This window comes from Artemia franciscana, chromosome 8, assembly GCF_032884065.1.
Source record: "Artemia franciscana chromosome 8, ASM3288406v1, whole genome shotgun sequence".
In the NCBI taxonomy this organism is placed as follows: Eukaryota; Metazoa; Arthropoda; class Branchiopoda; order Anostraca; family Artemiidae; genus Artemia; species Artemia franciscana.
This window is the reverse complement of record NC_088870.1, coordinates 42396202-42417594: the sequence shown is the minus strand read 5'-3', so window position 1 is coordinate 42417594 and position 21393 is coordinate 42396202. Positions and strand designations below refer to the sequence as shown.

At 34.8% G+C, this 21393-nt stretch overlaps 1 protein-coding gene across 4 annotated transcripts in view; it reads left to right on the top strand.

The window, feature by feature from the left end:
• Positions 1-21393, top strand: part of LOC136030451 (sodium/nucleoside cotransporter 1-like) — a 91027-nt gene that overhangs the window by 43337 nt on the left and 26297 nt on the right. For 3 of the 4 annotated variants that reach the window (XM_065709444.1, XM_065709446.1, XM_065709445.1), the window contains exons 3-7: positions 570-946; positions 4963-5116; positions 11273-11372; positions 15505-15668; positions 17562-17723. In XM_065709444.1, the coding sequence (XP_065565516.1) occupies positions 570-946; positions 4963-5116; positions 11273-11372; positions 15505-15668; positions 17562-17723 (957 nt within the window). The remainder of the gene's footprint in view (positions 1-569; positions 947-4962; positions 5117-11272; positions 11373-15504; positions 15669-17561; positions 17724-21393) is intronic. The other variant, XM_065709447.1, reaches the window with a different exon arrangement.

Here is a 21393-nt window from a genome sequence, read left to right as displayed (position 1 = left end):
GGGAAAGCCAAGAATGTTGGATATTCACAAGTTTTACGTAGTTCAAAACACATATATAAATCTATCTATATTCACAGGTGGTACACAGGGACACAACTACAATGGTGCGTAACTAATATGGCGCGTAATTGCATGTATGTGTAAACAAATTCTAAATGTTTCTCCCATAAGACGATTGGTGTATGATGTCAAAATCACCAATTGATCTCATTTTTGAATTTTCTAAGTTGTATGTTTTACGAACCTTGTCAAGTCGGTTGTGCACGATTTATATATACAAAGATTGCAATCATACAAAGGATCTGCGCACACTATCAAACTAATATCTGCAAATATCATCGAAAAAACCTCTGTAGTTTTTTCTTACTTTCTATTGAGGGAAGTTTTTTTTTAATTCAACTTTGGCTTGTACTGCCACGATTAATATTTTCTGTTGCATAAATTTCATTTTTCACGCAAAAAGCAACTTCGTGCTAGAATCCGTTAACCTTTATTTTGGTCAAACAATTTTATAGTTTTGACTTAATAGGGGGAAAATATAATTACGATGTTAGTGATGCATTTTTCAGGAAGACAGCTCTACCACCTCGCTGCCAAACTCCAGCAGAACTTCACTGCCATCTACCGGTATTGGGGCTGGTATAACATTCTTCTACTCACTAATTGGAAAGTTTGTCTACAAACATTCTACATTTTTTAAATATGCTTCACTTGTGATAAGTTGTGGACTTTATCTAACTTACTTTGCTGGTGCCATCTATTATTCGATAGAAACCAACGCACCGGCTGACTTTTGCAATGGTGTCGAATTCCTGTATATACTCACTGGCGTTGTGACTACTGGTCTAGTTTATTTCAATGTTGTTAAACCCTTGTTTGGTAGTGCTATCTATAGAATAGTCTTTGTTCCTGTGAATAAAATCTTCAACAGCGTATGGAGAATAAGGTAAGGATCTGTTTGATTACCCATATATTAATTTTGTTTCCTGATAGGCACTTAATATGCATTTATTTGCAGGGGGAATGCATAAACAGGGATATAATTTATTTCACTGGCTAAATGAAAGCTTTGTCAACCTACATTCTGCAAATTTTGTCATGTTTCTCCACTTGTAATAGTTTATACCAAAGCCACAATAATAGAGTCATACCATAGTCATTACTCTTTATAAGAAAAAAGCTGATTTTCAAATGATATGTATTTTCCCCTGATACTAGCGTCACCTTGCACAACTGAAGTGAAAAATGGAAATACCAAAACATTAGTTTAAAAAAAACTATATCAATACTTATTTATCCTTAAACTTTGTTTACAACTAACTGATAAAATCAGTAACACCATAAATAAAAATATTCAGTGTCGAGTGTCCATTTTATCTGCTTCTTTCTGTTTTTGAGGGCTAAAAGGAGTAATATTCAAAAATGAACTACTTATCTTGTCAAAATTTTTAAATTTTTTATAGTTATCCATTAAGATCTTGTAAATCTGTTTTCTTAGGAATTCTGTCATTTATCGTGTTTACAAAGGTAATTTGATTGGAATTATTGGAGATATTTTTTTGTAGTTTGAAAAAAAGACGATTTAGCTCTTGAAGGATCTTTACCAGTAGTTGCATGGGAGTACCAGAGGAGGTAATTTTATTAATTTATATTAGGGAAATATTTATGCCTTTTGGTATCCATCCCCATTCCAAAACCGCATGTTTGAGGGCCTGAGACATACAATGGAAACTGGTGGAAAATCTCTTTATTGGACTTCAAAATTCATTTTGTCTTTAGGGTTTTATAAAAGTGCCTGGTTCAGTAGGACTTTGGCCCACTTTCTCCCCAAATCCTTTGGTTCATATAATTTATTTAATGTTTTCTATTAATATAAGTGAATTGTCTGATTTGATTGAATTGTCTTTTTATCTTTTGGTAGATTTATCATACAGATGAAAAGAAAACGCAGTAAGAATATCCATCTTAAGTAATTAAAAAAAACGAAATTAGGCCGTAAATCTGCATTCCAATTAAGTAATTATGGAGATTTCGCTTGAAAGTTAATAAAAGCTCTCCAGATTATGCATAATACACAATATGACCCTCTAGTCGAGTGTAATTCAATTTTATAATCACATTTGGCTATCTCCAGTCTTATCAGTTTGTTGCAGTTTATCTTTTTGATTTTTGGCATTCAGTAGATAATTGCAGCTCAATTAAACTAACTATTTTCTTATTGTGCTTCAGATTTCAGTATGTTTCTTTTTCTTCTTGCTTGGATTGTCATGAAGAAACTTTGAGAAAATTCTTGGTATATTTATCTATCAGCATAAGTGCCTTGTAGTGGCAGAGTGGGGTTGACCTCTGCTTGATAATACGGGACAAGAAGTTTGGACTCGACTGCAACAAATAACTGAAGAGCTTGAAATTTGATTCCAGTAATGGGACTGCGAAAGTGTCTCGATGCTTATTCAAACACGAAGAAAAAAGACGCGTCAATATAAACTAACAATATTTTTTGTTAGTTTTGAAGGTTCTATGGGACTGCAATATTATCTTGTTTTTTTTTGCAATTTTGCCGTTTGCAATTTTTCTTATTTTGCTGGTGAAAATATGGATATTTATTGATTACCCATAAAATACATCTATCTGGGGAGAGGAGGAGGGCATAGAAAATATAGGAAAAATACAATTTATATGCGAAGTTTGGAAATTCTTATACAAATTGAAACACTATAAGATTTCGTGAGGTAAGAGGGCAACTTCGTAGTTATTTCTTTCATACTTTATTTCTTTTATTTCTATTTACGTCTAAATAAAAAATAAAAATAAACAAATATTTAACTGAATAATGCTGCCTTTCAAAGAAAAACTAATAGCTTACATTTAAGTAAGGTATTTGAACCTAGATTAAACTAAAAAAATCGTGTGTACTATTTAGTACGTAAATACGATCTAAAAATCGTATTTACCTATACTAGGCCTTTATTTTACAAGCATAGTTTAAACCTTAATCTGTTATGAACGGATTATTTGAGCCAACTCCTATTACCGAGATTTGACTAACGCTTTTGTATTCAAACTTATTTTAACAAAAAACGGATGCATACGTCAAATCTACAACTGGAGCAAGGTTAGTGTAGAAATCTCGGGGGACCTCATATTTAGTGAGGCCTAATACTTTTGCATGGCCCATAGTAACCAAAATTTTGAAAAAATGACTGTCTAATGGGAAAAAACTTTCATTTAATTTAGGAGTGGCAAAAATTATTTCGGTCAATTTTAATAGTTTAAAAGTTTTTTACGAAAACACATCTATGCAGATTTAGAAAAAGAACCTTTAGCCCCTCAAAAAAATAGAACCATCATAGCCCAGGGGGGTTAGCACGCTTGATTTGAGATCCTTGGTCCGTAGGACGAGAGCTCGAGTCTTTGTGCCACTAGTTTTTTGGGTTGGAACGGGGGTCAGTTTATCACCAAGCTTTGAGGAAGGTAATTGGAGTTTAATTGAAGAGAATTGATGTCTATAACTGGTGTGGGGTACTCGTTGTAGTCCCCTGGGGTCTCTTCTTCCACGAAGCCTTAGGTTCATACGGTGACAAGTTTTGTCAATAAAGCTTGAAGTCAAAGAGAAATTAATGTGCTACACTTCCGTGTTAAAAAGTAAGCTGAACGAATGGAAATTCGTTCATTTTTGCGACGTATTTTTGAGCTTACAACATTGTTCCGTATTTTTATAAGAAAAACTGTTCCACATTACTATTCAAGAAATGCAGAACCGCCTTTTAAAACTGGGTTAGTTAATCAGTAGAATTATTGATGAACCCAGTTCGAAAAGGCAGCGCTGCTTTTTTCGTGGAAAGCGGCTTGATTGTCTTTGCTTTTATATTCGTTACATTTTTTCCTTTTGTCATGCCTAGCCAGTGCGGTCCCTAGATGTAATTTATAGATCACGGACAGCTAAAAAATTATATCTGCTTACCTTTGAAGTAAAAGGCAACAAAACCCCTTCCGCCTTTCCCCTATCTGGGCACACAGTCTAGACTTCACTCTTATGATGTTTGTTTTCCTACCATTCCCTATTGAGAGCTTGAAAACGCATATGTCAATTTTATGAAGGTTGCATATTCATCCCTTTTTCCCTAGAATATCCTGAGAATAAATACTTTTGGGTAACAGCCTTAGATATATATGAAAGCGCTTTACGGGATGGAGGACAAAGTTGTTAAAAAGCAAGGTTCTTTTGTTGGGTTTTGTGTTAAATTTTTGTGCAGTATCAAAGTAACCTTGCTTAAAACAAATGAAAACGAACTCTACGGATTGGTATTTTATCTTCCTGATTTAGTCAGAACAAAATTAACGTAGTTTAGAAGAATTCAAGGGAAGATCTCATGTAATAATAACAATGTGTATTTATCTACACAAAGCTTAGGATAGCTTAATAGCAAATATATTTGCAACATCAAATCATTAATACTAGTACCATCCATTCTACCCACTATCAAAGGTTTTTGAACACTCTGGTTTTCCCTAAGTGAAGTTCCACATGCGTACTTAGACATAAATAAATTTCTAGCAATAACTATTATCTACCAGTCGTAAATTGCTTCCTTTTCATAAGCAATCCTGATTAGACCAAAGTTGTGATGGCTAGAAATTGATGTGTAGCTAAGCACGCATGTGAACAGGGCATTACTCTTTTTTTTCTATCTCCGGGTGCATTCACTTACTAAGTTGTAGGGAGACGGGAGCAGGATTTTTTTTCTCAATGGAGCTACAAAAATGGCATTTTTCAGTAGGGGGACAGTCTTGTTGTTCTTCTGTAAAAACACCAATAAAAGGTATTTATTAAATCTAAAGTGGAAGATATAGGAGTTTTATGACTCCCCCCTTATTGGAACCCCTTACTTTCCCAAAGCCTACTTTAAGAAAAAGAATAGTTTCTTCAATTTGTATTGTAATTTGTTGGAATTATTTCAGGTTTGTCCCTCTCATATTCTGTCTTTTGATTTTTGGAGGAATAATCACGCTATTGATCATAGATGCTTCTGAGCAATATGAACGACTCATATCAGTCTTTGGCCTTTGTGTCTTTATTTTTCTTGGATGGATCTTTTCAGCTCACCCTGGACATGTAAGTTGATTTACACAAAAGCCTGTATTTGGAAACATTCCTAGGTAAGAATATTCTAGACACGGATGGAGCAGGAGTACCATTTGGGGGAGGGGGAATTACGCTACGTATGCTTGTAAAAAAAAATTGTGTTTGGTATTTTCATTAAAAAATACTTTCATTAATTCATTAAAAAATAAAGAAACCACAAAATTGGCAACTTGATTTTGAAAAATAAGTCCTCTCCAAATTTTCAAAAATTAGTGCCCTATAGGGTCAGTAAAATCTTCAATATGATGATTTAACTGGAATATTTCCAAAGACTTTTTCAGCTACACCTTCTTTTGATGGTACTGATCTGATGGTGCAAAAGTAGACAATCTCTGGGTTGCCACTTTTGCTAAGAGTGCAAAGGAGCACATTCAAAAAGTTTCAGGACTAGTTCATGCGCACATTTATCTTTAGATACTCTCTCATTTTTAACAATCATTATATGAAGGTGTCTTCCATGCTCTTCCAGCGCTGCGGAATGGGTTGCCATCTGTGTTGAAAAAGGAGTTAGAAAGGGGTTATTTCTGTTGCCAGTTGAGACGTCATTGCCTGCATGAGTATGAGTTTCGATTTTTTCTTGCTCTCTTGAACAGAATTATAATACTATGTTGGTAGAAGGAAGGTGTGATAACCCGATGCATATGTGTAATGTAGAGTAATATAGGAATAGTCATACAAGCCCAGAATACTAGGCTTCGTGCTTTTTCTGTTTACATTAGCTATTTAATAAAGACCTCCATTAATAATAAAACAACTATTTATATGATTTCTTTTTTACTTCTTTCTTCGTTCTATTTCCCATGTGTCCTCCCTCTAATCACTACCCTGTCAATTTTTACCTCATTCCCAAGTGGCTTCGATTACCTCCATTGATTACATTGGTCAATACTGATTTTAATGTGATTCTGCTAGTTTTGCCATTGTAAATTTCTCTCTATATCCTAAAGGTTAAGTTTAAGGTTTTTATCATCCATTGTTTTCAAGTTTTTGGTTAGTTATTTAAAAATTATCTTTGCCAAATTAGTGATAATTGGATTAAAAAAAACCTATAATGTTTAATGGTTTCGGAAGGCTTTTTAATGCAGGTTATGATGTTAATTCGGAAATTTGCTTTCTAGTACCCTGAGTTTTTGCTTTATAATGCTTAAATTATGAAGGTGGATGAGGAGCCCTTCTTGAACGGTTAACAAAAAAAACGAGTATAAATTCAAAGCATCCAAATTTTGCCCCTGCACGTAACTTTATAAACTAGTACCAGAAAAATATATATGATGAAAAAATTTAGAAATAGATCTCAAATTGATTTTTTTTTTTTTTTTAACAGACCCAACTAGCGGCGAGAGGCAAAAAGAAGAATAAAAGAAACACTTTATAGTTTCCCAATGCGAAAAGGGATTTTCCTTGTTGCTCAAGATAGGGGAATGTAATTTTTCTAAATGGATTTTCGGCTATAAGAGATTCCAATGGTGCAGTTCTCATATCCCTCTGAAACCATTTTTTTGGAATTTCAGTTTTTTCTGAAATTCCCATAAATTTGTTTTACAGCATACATTTACCAGTAAGATTAATCAAAATAATAATTTTTATTCCTGATCATCTTCAAATGTCGATTCTTCCCCCCTCACTTGATTTTTTTTCATTATTAAGGTTTCGATTATTAAATGCTAGATTCAGAATCAAACAAGAATAAAAAAAAGTAAAACAAGTGTCACTCGGTTTCCATTAATTGTCTTGCAATCGCTTTTGTTCAGCAAGGTTATTTGACTTAACATGCCCTTTTTCTGAACGAATCAAAGTTGAGGCTAAATTCTATACTGTTACTAAAGATAATTAAGCACTTTGTCAGTAAATCAAGTTTATCAAACAGTTCGTGGTAACGAGCTGTAGTAAGGAGCGACCAGGCTCAATAATAACCGAAACTCTAAAAAACGGAGTTTTGACACCAATAGTTACATCAAAAGAATCGTACTTTAATGCTGATTTTAAATATGTAAGTTTAATCAAGTTTAGTCAAACCTATCAAAAGTTACGAGCCTGAGAAAATTTGTCTTATTTTAGAAAATAGGAGGAAACATTCCCTAAAAGTCATAGAATATTAACAAAAATCACACCATCAGATTCAGCGTATAAGAGAGCCCTACAGTAGAAGTTTCAAGCTTGTATAAAAAAATGTGGAATTTTGCATTTTTTACCAGAAGACAAATCACGGATGCGTGTTTATTTGTTTGTTTTTTTTTCCCCCAGGGGTGATGGCATCGACCACGTAGTCCTAGAATGCCAAGAGAGGGCTCATTCTAACGGAAATTGAAAGTTCTAGTGCTCTTTCTAAGTGACCAAAAATGGAGGGCACCTAGTCCCCCTCCCACGCACTTTTTTCCCAAAGTCACCAGATCAAATTTTGAGGTTTTGAATTTTTTTTTGAGAAACCATTCTGTCCAGCTTAGTCGGAAACCTAATAAATATGTCTTTAGGGATGACTTATTCCCCCAGTCCCCGGGGGAGGGGCTGCAAATTACAAACTTTGACCATTGTTCACATATAGCAATTGTTAATTATGAAGTGTACAGTCGTTTTCAGAGGGACGTTTTCGCATTGGGGTGGGTCGCAGGGAGGAAGTTACGTGGGAGGATCTTTCCATGGAAGGATTCTTCATGAGGGAAGAGAATTTCCATGAACAGGGCACAGGATTTTCTAGCATTATTAAAAAAAAAGACAATGAGAAAATAAATATTTTTTTCAACTGTAAGTAATGAGCAGCATTAAAACTTAAAACGAACATAAAATATTACGTGTATAAGGGGTTTCGTCTCCTCCACAATGCCTTGCTCTTTACGCTAAGGCATTTTTAGTAATTTCAACTATTTATTCTAAGGCCTTTTTGATTCAGGGGTTTTTCTTAAAGATTTGGGACAAAATTCAAGCTTTAGTGTAAAGAACGAGGTATTGAAGAGGGGGTGAACCCCCTCATATACGTAATAAAAATACACAAATATAGAAATTTGTTACGTAAGTTAATTCGTAAGGTACGTATGTTTATTATTAACAAAAATTTTCGTAAAAATTAAAAAAAATCTAGTTGCATTTTTACGCAACCAAAAATTGGAGGGCAACTAGGCCTCCTCGCCCACCCCTTTTTTTATGAAAATCGTCCGATCAAAACTTGAGAAAGTCATTCAGCCAAAAACAAAATAATATGTAAATTTCGTTTTAATTATGCATATGCGGTGAGCCAAAATCAGAACATGCATTTATTAAAAAACTTTCAGAAATTAAATAAAAAAACAAGTTTTTTAAACTGCAAGTAAGGAGCGACATTAAAACTTAAAACGAACAGAAATTATTCCGTATATAATATGGGTTGACCCCTCCCCAACGCCTCGCTCTTTACGCTAAAGTTTTTTATTGTTTTAAAAATTAGAGCTGAGAGAAAGAGTCAAACTTAGCGTAAAGAGCCAGGCGTTGAGGAAGGGTCAACCTCTTTTATAATTGGATTAATTTCTGTTCGTTTTAAGTTTTAATGTCGCTCCTTACTGCAGTTTAATTTTTTTTTATTTAGTTATGTAAAGAAAGAACAAGCGTTTTCTCAATTTTAGAAGATGGACAAATTTTATTGATGTTCACCATCGACAGTAGTGATTTACTTCTTTATGGGTCAAAGTTCCTCATCTTATAGTAAGCCTCCTCCTTGGTTTTGAAATCGTGATATACTTCTATGTCAGATGTACGCTTATGCAATAGCTTACGTACGGTGCTCACGGCCCACTAATAAAGCACCTGTCCAGTAGGGGTGCTAGTGAGTAAAAAAGGGGGGTATGGATTTCTTTCGATTTTGTCTTTGAAGATAAAAAAAATGTGTTTTTTTACTCTCTAAGGTGGGATTTTTGGTGGCTCTTTCGGTTTTCTCAAGGAAAAAAAGAAGTATCTATCAAAATTCGGAGGTAACACCCCTGACCCCTAAATTGTGCTATATGGTTTGTTCAGAGTTAATTGATTTCCAACGTTATGTTCATGTGGTCCTCAGAACTAGCCTACTTCTGGTCTGGTCTTAAATCAATCAATCTATCATCTTTGTAATTCTGGCAGCATTCAAGTTCCATTTTTTTCATGAGTAAAATCAAAACTCAATCCCCTCACTGCCTCTTGTAGTATCTGGAATACTTTGCCAGAGGCAATTAAGAAGTGTCTCTTGTTTGGTCGAAATAAAAATAAAACTATTTGTCGATAATTTTTTTATTTTAGTTTTTTTGTTAGACCACGAGTGTCTTCGGGGGAAGGTTGGAAATATATATCTGTATCACTAATTGCGCATGACACTATGCTATGGCCCGGCCTTCGGGGGGTAATTGGTGAAATGTGACCATAAGTATTTTTTGTGTTCCTGTTTGTTTTTGTCTTCATCTTCTTGTTTGCTCTCTCCCTGGATCGTTTCCAATAAGCCTTGTGGGGGTTTATGATGGTGTGTTGGTTTTTAGTGTTTAATTGTTGAACAATTTTTGATTAATCCATCTTATATAGCCTTAAAAATCTAAATTAGAAAAAAATTTCTCAAGAGCCCATGCTTATGACAGAAATCCCCAGGCTTTGGTAAAAATACGAAGGAATGGCAGCCCTGGCAAAAAATCATTAATACCAAAAAGTGGTGGAATTTAGATGGTGGATGGTGGAAAAGGCCCTATGTGTAAAGTATAAAAAACCCATGTGAATGGGTCAGATAAATTTGGACTATGTCCCTACTTGGGACACCCTTAGGGTGTTTCCCCACTCCTTAGAGGCTATTAAATAATCAACAAAAAACTATGATGTAACGTCTGTGCTTGTATCTTGAAGAAAACACTCCTATTACGTAAAAATCAAAGAGATCTTGAAGAAAACATTCGCATAATTAAATAAACAATTCCCTATTACGTAATAATCAGGTGCACTATGACATACAGATGTATTATAGCATTGCGCATGACCAAGGTGCGCGTAATAGTGGCTTGGGGGGTAATAGCTCCAATAGTTTACCCCTATCTGTGCGCTTAGACCTCAAACCCCCTCACTGCTCTATTAGTACTGGCATGTTATCAGCTTTATATTTAGCACTAATTTATAATTATAATTAAGATTTTAATCATTATTAATTTAAAAAAAAACCTTATCATATAAAAAACCCTTATCATAAGCAAACGTCAGATAGCTCGAATTTCACGCCAACCACACGAATACAAAACTGTAACTAAGGTCGTACGACATGAAGTTCGCACTCTGGAATATGACCTTCATACTGTTTTTGTTCGATAGATATGATCAGCTTATACTGTTTTCTGTTTAAGTTGTATCGGGTAATGTGCAGCATATTTAAAAGTCAGTGAACATTGTTTTTCCTCAAATAGTTTTTACCATGGCCTACATTTCATGAAAACTTAGGGGGGTAGTATATTTTTCAAAGCATAGGAGGGCAACTGAGAAAACAGAAAAAACAACTTTTGGTGTTTTTTTTTAATGAAAATACCAAAAAAGAGTGTTTTCAATAAAAATACCAAAAAAGGTAATTTTAAAAAATCTAGAGAGGTAATCAACGTCTATAACCAAGCCCCCCCCCCAACTGATTTGCACCTTTGACATGTATTTTTATTGATTAGGTAAAATTCCAGGGGTAACAGTTCACAAAATGTTGGTGAGGGGGTGATTCTAAAGTTTCTTTTTCAATGGAAGTACAAAAAAAAACACTCTCAATGAAAATTCCAAAAAAAAAAAAATACTTTTTGACATCAAGGCATTGAGACAAAAAGTCAGGGGGCGAATCACCCCACCTCACAGTCCATGTTTTTTAATTAGTGCCCCTATTAATTCGGATCTTAAACATCCATCATTATACTTCATAGTCTTTTATTCTGATTATTTTGCTTACTCTAGACGAAAGGCAACGTGAAGTTTAACGAAAACGGATTCCCTCTAAAAGTGGTACCGTCAAGAACAAGTTTCAAAAAAAGATCAATATAAAAATCTTCCAAAAATGAAAACTAGTCAAAGTTTTAAAAGTTAAAAAACTAATAAAACCAAAACATTTTCTAATTAGACATAATCGTCTTAGGTGATGTTGGAGCCATTTTCATCATCTTTTTCTAGTGAAGTTTTTTACAGGTGAGATGGCGCCATGTGATTTGGGGTTTACTCCTGCAGTTTGTTTTTGCAGTGGTCATTCTGAGAGTGGACGTTGGTAGAGATATATTTCAGTGTCTAGGTGAGTCGTAGTCGGAGCAACATCCATGATTATGCCGTGTCTTGTTGGTTAAAAAAGGCAAAGGATGCGGCACTAGACTTAGGCATCCCTACTGGTGAAACTGGTCTCTGTTTCTTGTTACTTTATCCAGGAAGTGGAATAGAGGGCGATTCAGCCATCCTGTGATTTCACACACCCTTCTTATTTACCTTTCGAGGACCTTTTTCTGTTTACCTTTCTCTAGGTAAATTTTTTAACCTGGGCCGACTCTGGCTACGCTTACAGAATCAGGCCTCTGGACCCGTCGCAAACAGATTAACTTAATTTTTTTTTATCATAGTAATCTCTGTTCCTTTTGAGTGGTTTTATTATATGACTTTGTTTATGCTCGTTTTACATTCTAGTGTGGCTCTCCACTTTTCTCGGGAAACTTCTTTTTTGGTTGTAAAATTGCAAGCAAAACTTAACATTTAGTCAGAACGTTCGATCAGTCCTTTTTTTTTACAGAAATTTAAAATAAAACTCTGAATATAAAATTTGTGTGGCTGGGAAGGGGATTTTAAATAATACGGATTGAAGATCTTAAAAATTTTGCATATTTTCTTCAAGAGGGCTGAAGCCATCCTGATGGTCATTCTGTAGACCTTCTTGAATATGCGCAAATCTTAATCTAATTTTTTTCAAACAGTGTTTCCGTGATCTCATATTATAGTTGTTATAATGATAGTTTGTTGATTATTACATGTGAAGGTAACTACAACCAGATTTGTTTCCTCAATTTTCGGCCTCAAGGTTCCCTTGGCCCTGTCTAACTGCCCAATAAGTTTCAAGTCAATCGAAATATTTTTCCATGTATTCATAAATCATAAATCGGTGCAAAAAACCTCAAAACATTATGTGTTTATAGAGGTATCGCCTTGTCTGACGTTCTCTGGCCTTGTCTAGATACCCTGTAGTTTTCAAGCCTACCAAGGACGAAAAATTCTTGGCCCATTTTTGAGTGCTACAAAATGATCCAAACAAAATTATTTTCAATTTTTACTTGTTTAGGGGTCCACCTTGCCCAGAAGCTTATGGTTATAGTTTTAAAACCGATTGTACAGAAAAAAGACTAATAGCTCTGTTTTGGGGCGTCATTTGGTTTGGACTGAACTAAATATTACGAGTCCTATTCGATCGGAGAAAAAGTGCCAATTTTTAATGGAACAAGCATATTTTTCAAGGCCAAGGAGCAGAAGGATATAATATTCAAGCTTCTCATGAAAAATTGCTTGTCCTCTTTCTGGCTCTATTATTGGACGAACTATTCTTTTGATAGCCTGGGTACATACAATGTTTTCGATTAACCTCATTACTTTATCATTAGTATATTCCTAGCTGCATACGGGCTTAAAATATAAAAACTTTATGTGGATTGGAAGAACATAGCTCTAGGCTACCTCTATCTGCTCGCTATAGTTGACAACTTGGACTAGTTTCCGGATAAAAACCTTTAAAGTTTTACTTTAGATTGAAATTTAGAAATCAACTTTTTAAAGTCTCATAACTGTGAGAAAAACTGGGACTAATCAAACAGTTCGTGGTAACGAACTGTAGTAAGGAGCGACCCGGCTCAATAGTAACCAAAACTCTAAAAAATGGAATTTTGATACCAATACCTACATCAAAAGAATCGCATTTTAATGCTGATTAAATAAAAAAAAACAAGTTTTTTTAACTGAAAGTAAGGAGCGACATTAAAACTTAAAACGAACAGAAATTACTTCGTATATGAAAGAGGCTGCTTCCTCATCAACGCCCCGCTCTTTACGCTAAAGTTTGACTCTTTCTCTCAATTCTTCTTTTTAAAACAGTAAAAAACTTTAGCGTAAAGAGCGGGGCGTTGATGAGGAAGCAGCCTCTTTCATATACGAAGTAATTTCTGTTCGTTTTAAGTTTTAATGTCGCTCCTTACTTTCAGTTAAAAAAACTTGTTTTTTTTTATTTAATATGGATTAAAACGCAGTTAGCTGTGGAACTGAATTAGGGTCATACACATATATATCAAATTTCTTTTGTGGGTCAAAAGCCTATTACATATTAAAAAAAAGTAATATTTCACAAGACTGGCATGATTATCTCTCCAATCTCTTATGTGGTGGGTTTGTCCGAGTTAGTGTATATCTAAGTTTGTTATGTGTTATAGCATGTGCACAGTGTCTTTTACTCTATATGCTGTGGCCTTTTTGTATATGTTTTTTGTATGAATTGGCTGTGAAGACTTTGTGTTTCTTTTATTTATTTCATATACCGTTCATTGTTTTTTTTATTAGTGTTACGTTGTATAAAATTCAATTGATTTGGATTTCTGAACTGCTTCTTTGTTGTGTTTACGTGCATTCTGCGTGATACTGAATCTTGGAAAGCGTGAAAGAAAACGTTCGAACTTGGAGTATTTGGGCTGCTTTTAGAGCCCTATTTTCTTTGCCAATATCCTTGTCTGTTGCTTCCAGGATATTTTAGGAGAATGATGAAAAAAGGGAATGTCTTTTGGGGGAAGGCCTAATTAAAAAAAAAAATTCTATTAGTCTTTCCTTGATTTTTTTTAAGACTCTCAGCTTTTTCATTTTCTTTTAAAGTTCGTATTAGTTTTAGATTTTTCCTTTTTTTAGTTTTTTTTCCTTCGCTTGTGCTGTGGAAGTTTTGTTGCCTGTACTGATATAGGATCTACGATAGATTTTTTCTTCTTTGAATTTATTGGGTTTAACTCCTGTTCCTTAGATATTTGTTACTTATTTTTTTAGTTTTGTCTTGTTGCTGGGATGGAGTCGATAAACTTTTTCTGCATTACAAATTGTGCTCCGGGACAGCACATTGATCAGCTATGCATGCAGATATTTTTCGGGAGACACCAAATAATAATATTTTTTTTCCCATAAAAATGAGGACAATAATAGAAAACCCAATTCATTTGATAATTTGAATAAGAAGTACCAATAAATTAAAAAAATCATACATTTTAGATTGGGCAAGACCCTCTCTTTAGGTACATCCCTGACTTTAACTTTTTTCTTCTTTATCCTTTTTCTTCTGCTGCTAATTTCAGCCTAATATGAGCACAGTATAAGTATATATACAGATTGGTGATACAGATTAAAACGCTCTGAAAAGGATATCCCTCTGCAAGTTACTGCAACAGTTTCCCATAAGCCCGCCATAATGTTCTAAACATTTAAAATTGCGTGTACGCGAAGAGGTGGAGTCATGAAAAGAAGTCAAGACTGATATGTGTCAAAAATCTTTCATGGAGAGTGTAGGACTTTTTGCTACTGTTCATGTATACTTATGCTGTGATTGTGAGATATTGTTGAGGTTTATCTCCGACTGTTTTAACGCAAAGCTGAATCTTCGATCGCACTTATAGATATTAAAACATGTTTCGGAGATCTGAGTATCCTTTCTTAAAGCCAAAAGGGATAGTTTTGCTTATGCTTGAATGATTCTCAACAATGCATGAGTTGTAATGGAGTTCTATAGTACAAGTCACAGAAAACTAACTAAAATTCCTGCGCAAAGTTTTCGGCTCTTCGACCCATGTTTCTGATTATGAATGGAATTCCCCATCCAAGCAAGCAACGGATAGTTCTAAATGAAATGGATTACAGTCTAAACGGGTTTAAGATGTGTGACCGTTCCTCCGAGTCATTGCCAAAATATTTTCTTAGAATAACCAGTAGAAAAGTTTAAATTAGGGTAAAATTGACATTTCCAAGGGTCTGAAAGTGCTGGTATCTACTTTTGCAACTCAGTTCTATTTGTTATTCTTTAGGAACAAAATTTACGAACTTATTTTCTGCCCTTAAGGAACGCGTCATCATTTGGTTTAATTTTTTTTTTAATAGAGCTTTTTCTGGAGACACAAATTTTTTAAAGCTTTCGACTTGAAGCTTTTTCATGAAAAATACCGTTTTAAAAGCTTTGAGAAGTTGAACACCATTTTTGGACAACGCAGTCGATGACGAAGAAACGAAATTAAAGTGTTTTTTCCTGTTATTTTTTATAACATATCACGTTATCCTGTCAGCGTAAATTGGTCTTTTTGTGTTATAATCGTAATTTTTATCTTATTTGGCCTAAAAGTATGGAATTACCCAAATCAATTGCTTTTCTTTAGGGGACAAAGTATCAGCATTTCTTAGCTACACTATTGCCGGTTCTAGCTTTGTGTATGGATGGCTTGCATCTGGCCAAAATCTATCAGTCATGATTGAACCTGGTATTACTAACTATAATATCACTATTGTTCCTGATAGACTAACTGACGTCTTTGCATTCAGTGTGAGTTACTTTACTTTCATATCTAGTTGTTTTCTTTTTATGCCTGACTTTCTAAAAACCTTTCTTGACCTAGTTAATGATTGTTCAGTGTGATGCTTGAGGTATATCATAGTCACATCTGTTGATGAAAACCAATTTTTATGAAAGGCATGTATTATTCCTTGATTTTAATGTCAGATTTGTACTGCAAATGCGGAGAATTGAAATAGCTAGAAATTGGTTTGAATAGTTAATAATTGTTTTTCTATTTTCCCAATCATTTTTTTAATACTTTTTTTCCAATTACTGTCTACAAGTACTATGTCTTTGTATCTTTTGTTATGACCGAGCCACACATAATTGGCCCTATAGTTGTGCGTAATTTTGATTTTTTCGACAAATATGACTATAGTGTGGCCTGGACATTAGATTCATCTCATGGACAGAAAAACTGCAAAGTGAATTTCTGAAAAGCAAAAAAGTATACCTTAAATCTTTGATTGGCTGATAAATTAATGGGTGAAAAAATTATTTTACGGTTGGAAAGTGAGCATTGTCTTAATTGGTAAATTACGATCAGGGCACATTTTTCGTTCCGATGTTCTATGGAATTCCGTTTTAATAATAAGTGTAGCCATAATATGGCCGAGACACAGTCTATTTCATGGCAAAACTGAAGTCAGTTGCTCGGGCTTAAGAGCGTCTAAAGTTAGGGCAGTAACTTTCCAATTTTGGTATCAATGAAATTTATTTTTCATAAGTTAGTTGTTGAAACTTTAAATGTGTTAACAGTTAGTATATAAATAAATAGATCATGTCTTTTGATATTTTATTACACATGTTGGTAAAAAAGTTGTAGTTAAACAGTGTTAATGTTCGTATGTTATAGTTTGAAATACTATACACGGCTATATGTATAACGGCTATACTATATCTATACACGGCTATACTATACAACTATATGTTATAGTTTGAAACAGATTACACGGCTATAAAGTATAACAATGCCGTCAGCATGAACTTTGTAAGGGCGGGGGGAGCTGGGAAGCCTGGGCCAACCTAAACAGACTATTTGGGTGGGCAGCCCCAACAGAGAAGTAAAATGGGCTTTACACTATACACAATAATTTATTTTTATCACCTTATAACAGGGTTGAACTCAAAATGAAAGGACCCAGCTTCTTCTGCAGCAAATGAAAATTTGCTAAAATTTTTAAGTTAGGCTCCATAAAAGAGGATATGTGCCAAAGATTCAAGATGTATAAACTTGGGATCTTGTTTTGCTGCTAAACATGAACTGATCCGTTTTGTCACTGTTTATAAAATATATCTGAAGCATTTTGAAAAACAGCGAGTCCAAACCATTGTTAATATGAAACGTAGAAAAAAAGACGACTCATCAGTGCTGCCAATGTAAAACATTGGTTTTCCTTGTTGTTTGAGGTGGTAGGTTGTAAGTCTCCTTTGTGGGGTTTTCAAAAATGGCAATTCTAATGGTTAGTTTTTTTCGATCCAACACCCTTTTCGAGGGTTTTCAGGCCATTCTTTTTAATTTCCCAAAGTTTAATTTCACAGTAATCTTTTCACAATAAATATTAGTCAAAATTATAGTTACCATTCCTGAATTAGCTTCAATTGGCAATTCTTCCTCATTTGGCAATTTTTCTAAACATTGTTTTAAATTTTCGGCTACTTTGGGCTGCACTTCGGTCTTTAATAGGTTGAATGCTCCAACCATGATTAATATTTTAATTTTGAAATCTGTGTTATCTACTTTCTTTTTAATACACATCTTTTTGCGCTATTAGCTATAATATGCCGTTTATTAGTATATACATTTGGCGACGTCTATCTGCGTATTCTTCCTATTTTAGACTAACAAAATCTTGAATTGATTTCCTTATTTACTTCTAGATTTTGTCAGTAATCTTTTTCTTCAGCTTTTTCATCAATATTTTGTATTATTTTGGAGTTATGCAATTTGTTGTCATAAAGCTGGGTTGGCTGTTGCAAATTTCCGTTGGAACAACTGCAGCAGAATCGATGAGTGCCTCTGCCAATATTTTCTTAGGACAGGTAAAGTAATTCTGTTAAATAGAATTAATTTATAACATCCAAACATTTACATTTTAAGTTGAGTCGTAAAGTTTAATATGTATTTAAATTAATGTAGCCCACAGCAGACTACTATTAGATGGGTGCATACTTAATTACTTGTTGAAAAAAGACAAATTTTCAGTAAATTTAAATGACCAAATTTGGATATGTGTATAGCAACAATTGCCTTGCGATAAGCACCTTGTGCGCCACTACATTTGTAATTTTGAAGATGATTCAAATCTCTTTTGAAGAACCTCAAAGATGACTTCTTTGGATTAATTTTACTAGGAGCTCATTCCCCATGGGAACTGATCCTTCTTGACAATAATTACTTGATTTTCAATTACAAAGCATTAATGTTTCTTATATTTCTCCTCTACACTTCGATCATGATAAAAGAGTATGTATCAAAACAGAAATGTACCCAGATTTAGAGTCTGAGACCCCCCAAAATCGCCAAAAAAACCTTAAAGTTTCCTACATTTTTTTTTCTACTGATTTTTTTTAACCCTGTCCGTATTTGTAACTCTTTGTCCATTGCCCCCTCCTTCTTCACCCCTTTAAGTTAGTTCCTACATACGAGCTTTTGATAAAAATATTATCAAACATTTCGTGGTAGCAAATTGTAAGAAAGGAGCGACTCTGTCCAATAGTAACCAAAACTCTAAAAAACAGAATTTTGATAAAAATAGATCCATAAAAAATGGCTTTTTATTCTCATTCAAAACGGACAAGATTCATTAAGTTTAATATTACCCTTCAAAAGCTACGCGCCCGAGAAAGTTTGCCTGATTTTTGGAATGGGGGGAGGAAAATCCCCTAAAAGTCAAGGAATTTTTGTGAAAATCAGACCATCAGATTCAGTGTATTAGAGAAACAAACCTACTGTACAGGTTCCAAGCTTCAATCTGCAAAAACGTGGAATTTTCTATTTTTTGACCAGAAGAATGATCATGGATGCACGCTTGTTTGTTTTCTATTCTTCCAAGGGGTGATCGTGTCGAGCCTATATTCCTAGAAGATTGAGAGATGGCTTATTTGAATGTTAATTAATAGTCACTGTGCCCTTTTAAAGCGACCAAAAAGATTGTAGGTCAACTAGCCCCCCTTTCATGTCCATTTTTCCCTCAAAGTCTTACGAAAAAAAATTAATAGTCATTCTGATTAACATAGCTGAAAGGTTCAATGAATATTTCCTTGGGAATGGGATAACCTCCCACAGCCCCTGAAGAAAGGGCTACAAGCTATGAAACTTATGAAACCTTTAGTATTTGTTTTTGAGAAGTATACAGAATTTTCTTGAAGTTGAGGGGAGTTTCCTGTGGAGGAGTGTTTTCCAAGGAGAAAATTAATTGTTTGGAGGAAAGAGTAACGTTGAAAATTAGAACAAACAGACATTATTTCGTATATGAAATTTCTGGTCCCTTCCTCAATACCCTCCTCTTTGCGCTAAATTTCGACCCTTGTCCTAACTCTTTAAGAACGTCTACTGAAACAAAAAGGCTGTTTAGTTAGAGCCGGAAGCTTTTTTAGAGAACTAACAAACTTTAGCGTAAAAAGTGGGGTATTGAGGAGGGGCAGTTCCTTAAAAGGAACAGCCGTTAATGAGTGGGCAGTTTCAAAATATCCTATATTCATTAAACTAATTTTGTTCTTCATGTCGCAACACTCAAACAGCATTGTTAGTTTAACGACGAACCATATATACAAACTATTACTTTATTAATCAACCCTATAAAAACAAGAGCTAAGAGATCATGTGGTATGAGCTCTAGCAAAATTCTAAAAATGAACAGATTGATTTAAAAGGAAAATCAGAGACTTAATGTCGGTCGGGATCCCGATCTTTCCACTCTAAGCGTTTTCCAAGATATCTGTTTCCCCCCTCCAGCCCTCTATATCCTTGAGTCCGATTCGAAGTGAAAATGGAGCATCTAAGACATAAGATTCTTCTATTTATCGAGTTTCATTAAGATACGATCACCCATTCGTAAGATACCTCAATTTTCACGTTTTCCAAGAATTCCAGTTTCCCCCTCCAACTCCTCCCAACGTCACCGGATCTGGTCGGGATTTGAATTGAAGGTTCTAAAGCACAAGATCCTTCTAAATATCAAATTTCATTAAGATCTGATCACCCGTTTGTAAGTTACAAATACCACATTTTTTTTTTAATTTTTCCGAATTACTCCCCCCCTCCAAACTCCACCAAAGAAAGCGGATCTGATCTGGTTATATCAGTCATGTATCTTGGACTTGTGCTTATTCTTCCCACCAAGTTTCATCCTGATCTCTCCGCTTTAAGTGTTTTCCAAGTTTTCCGGTTTCCCCTCCCCCCAATGACACTGGATCCAGTCGGAATTTAATATAAGATAAATGAGTTACGAGGTCCTTCTAAATATGAAATTTCATTAAGATCTGATCCCTCCTTCGTAAGTTAAAAATACCTAATTTTTTCTAATTTTTCAGAATTAACCCTTCCCCTAACTCCCCCAAGAGAGCGGATCCGTCCCGGTTATGTCAATCACGTATCTAGGACTTGTGCTTATTTTTCCTACCAAGTTTCATCCCGATCACTCCACTCTAAGCATTTTCCAAGATTTAAAGTTCCAACCCCCCCCCCATGTCACTGGATCTGGTCGGTATTTAAAATAATTGCTCACGAAATCCTTCCAAGCATCAAATTTGATTAAGATCCGATCTATCCTTCGTAAGTTAAAAACACCTCATTTTTTTCTAATTTTTCAGAATTAACCCTCCCCCCAACTCCCCCAAAGAGAGTGGGTCCGTTATGATTATGTCAATCACGTATCTAGGTCTTGTGCTTGTTTTTTCCACCAAGGTTCATCCCGATCCCTCCACTCTAAGCGTTTTCCAAGATTTAGGCTCCCCCATCAACTCCCCCCCAATGTCACCGGATCTGGTCGGTGTTTCAAATAAGAGCTGTGAGACGCAATATCCCTCCAAATATCAAATTTCATTAAGATCCGATCACCCGTTCGTAAGTTGAAAATACCTCATTTTTCTAATTTTTCCGATTTACCGTCCCCCTACTGCCCCCCCCCCCCGAGATGATCAAATTGGGGAAACGACAATTTCTAATTTAATTTGGTCTGGTCCCTGATGCGCCTGCCAAATTTTATCGTCCTAGCTCACCTGGAAGTGCCTAAACTAGCAAAACCGAGACAGACAAACAGACCGACAGACAGACCGACCGACCGACAGAATTTGCGGTCAATTGGCATAAAAAGGTGACACTACATCTGTTGTTCTCTCTGATATTGAAGCGGGTACCAGCTAAGGCTACGCTACTTTGCCTTAAATCTAACTTTTATTAACTGCTTCATATATATTTGATGCCTAAAATAATTTGGTTTTATTTTTACTACGAATGATTGCCACACAAGTACTTTACTAATAGTTGCAAAAACACGACATTGCATTGAATTGCAATTGATAGCCGTAGCGGGTATACGCTTGTATGAAAACAAATCTTCATACCATAAAATGTGTTAGAAACGAATAAAAGATGGACAATTATCCTATTTATATAACTCACCTCCCTGAAAGTTGTGGTCCAAACAAGGTGCAATAAACCTTTGTTTGTGGTAGAAGTTAGCGGCTAAAGGCACCGGACGGTAATTCT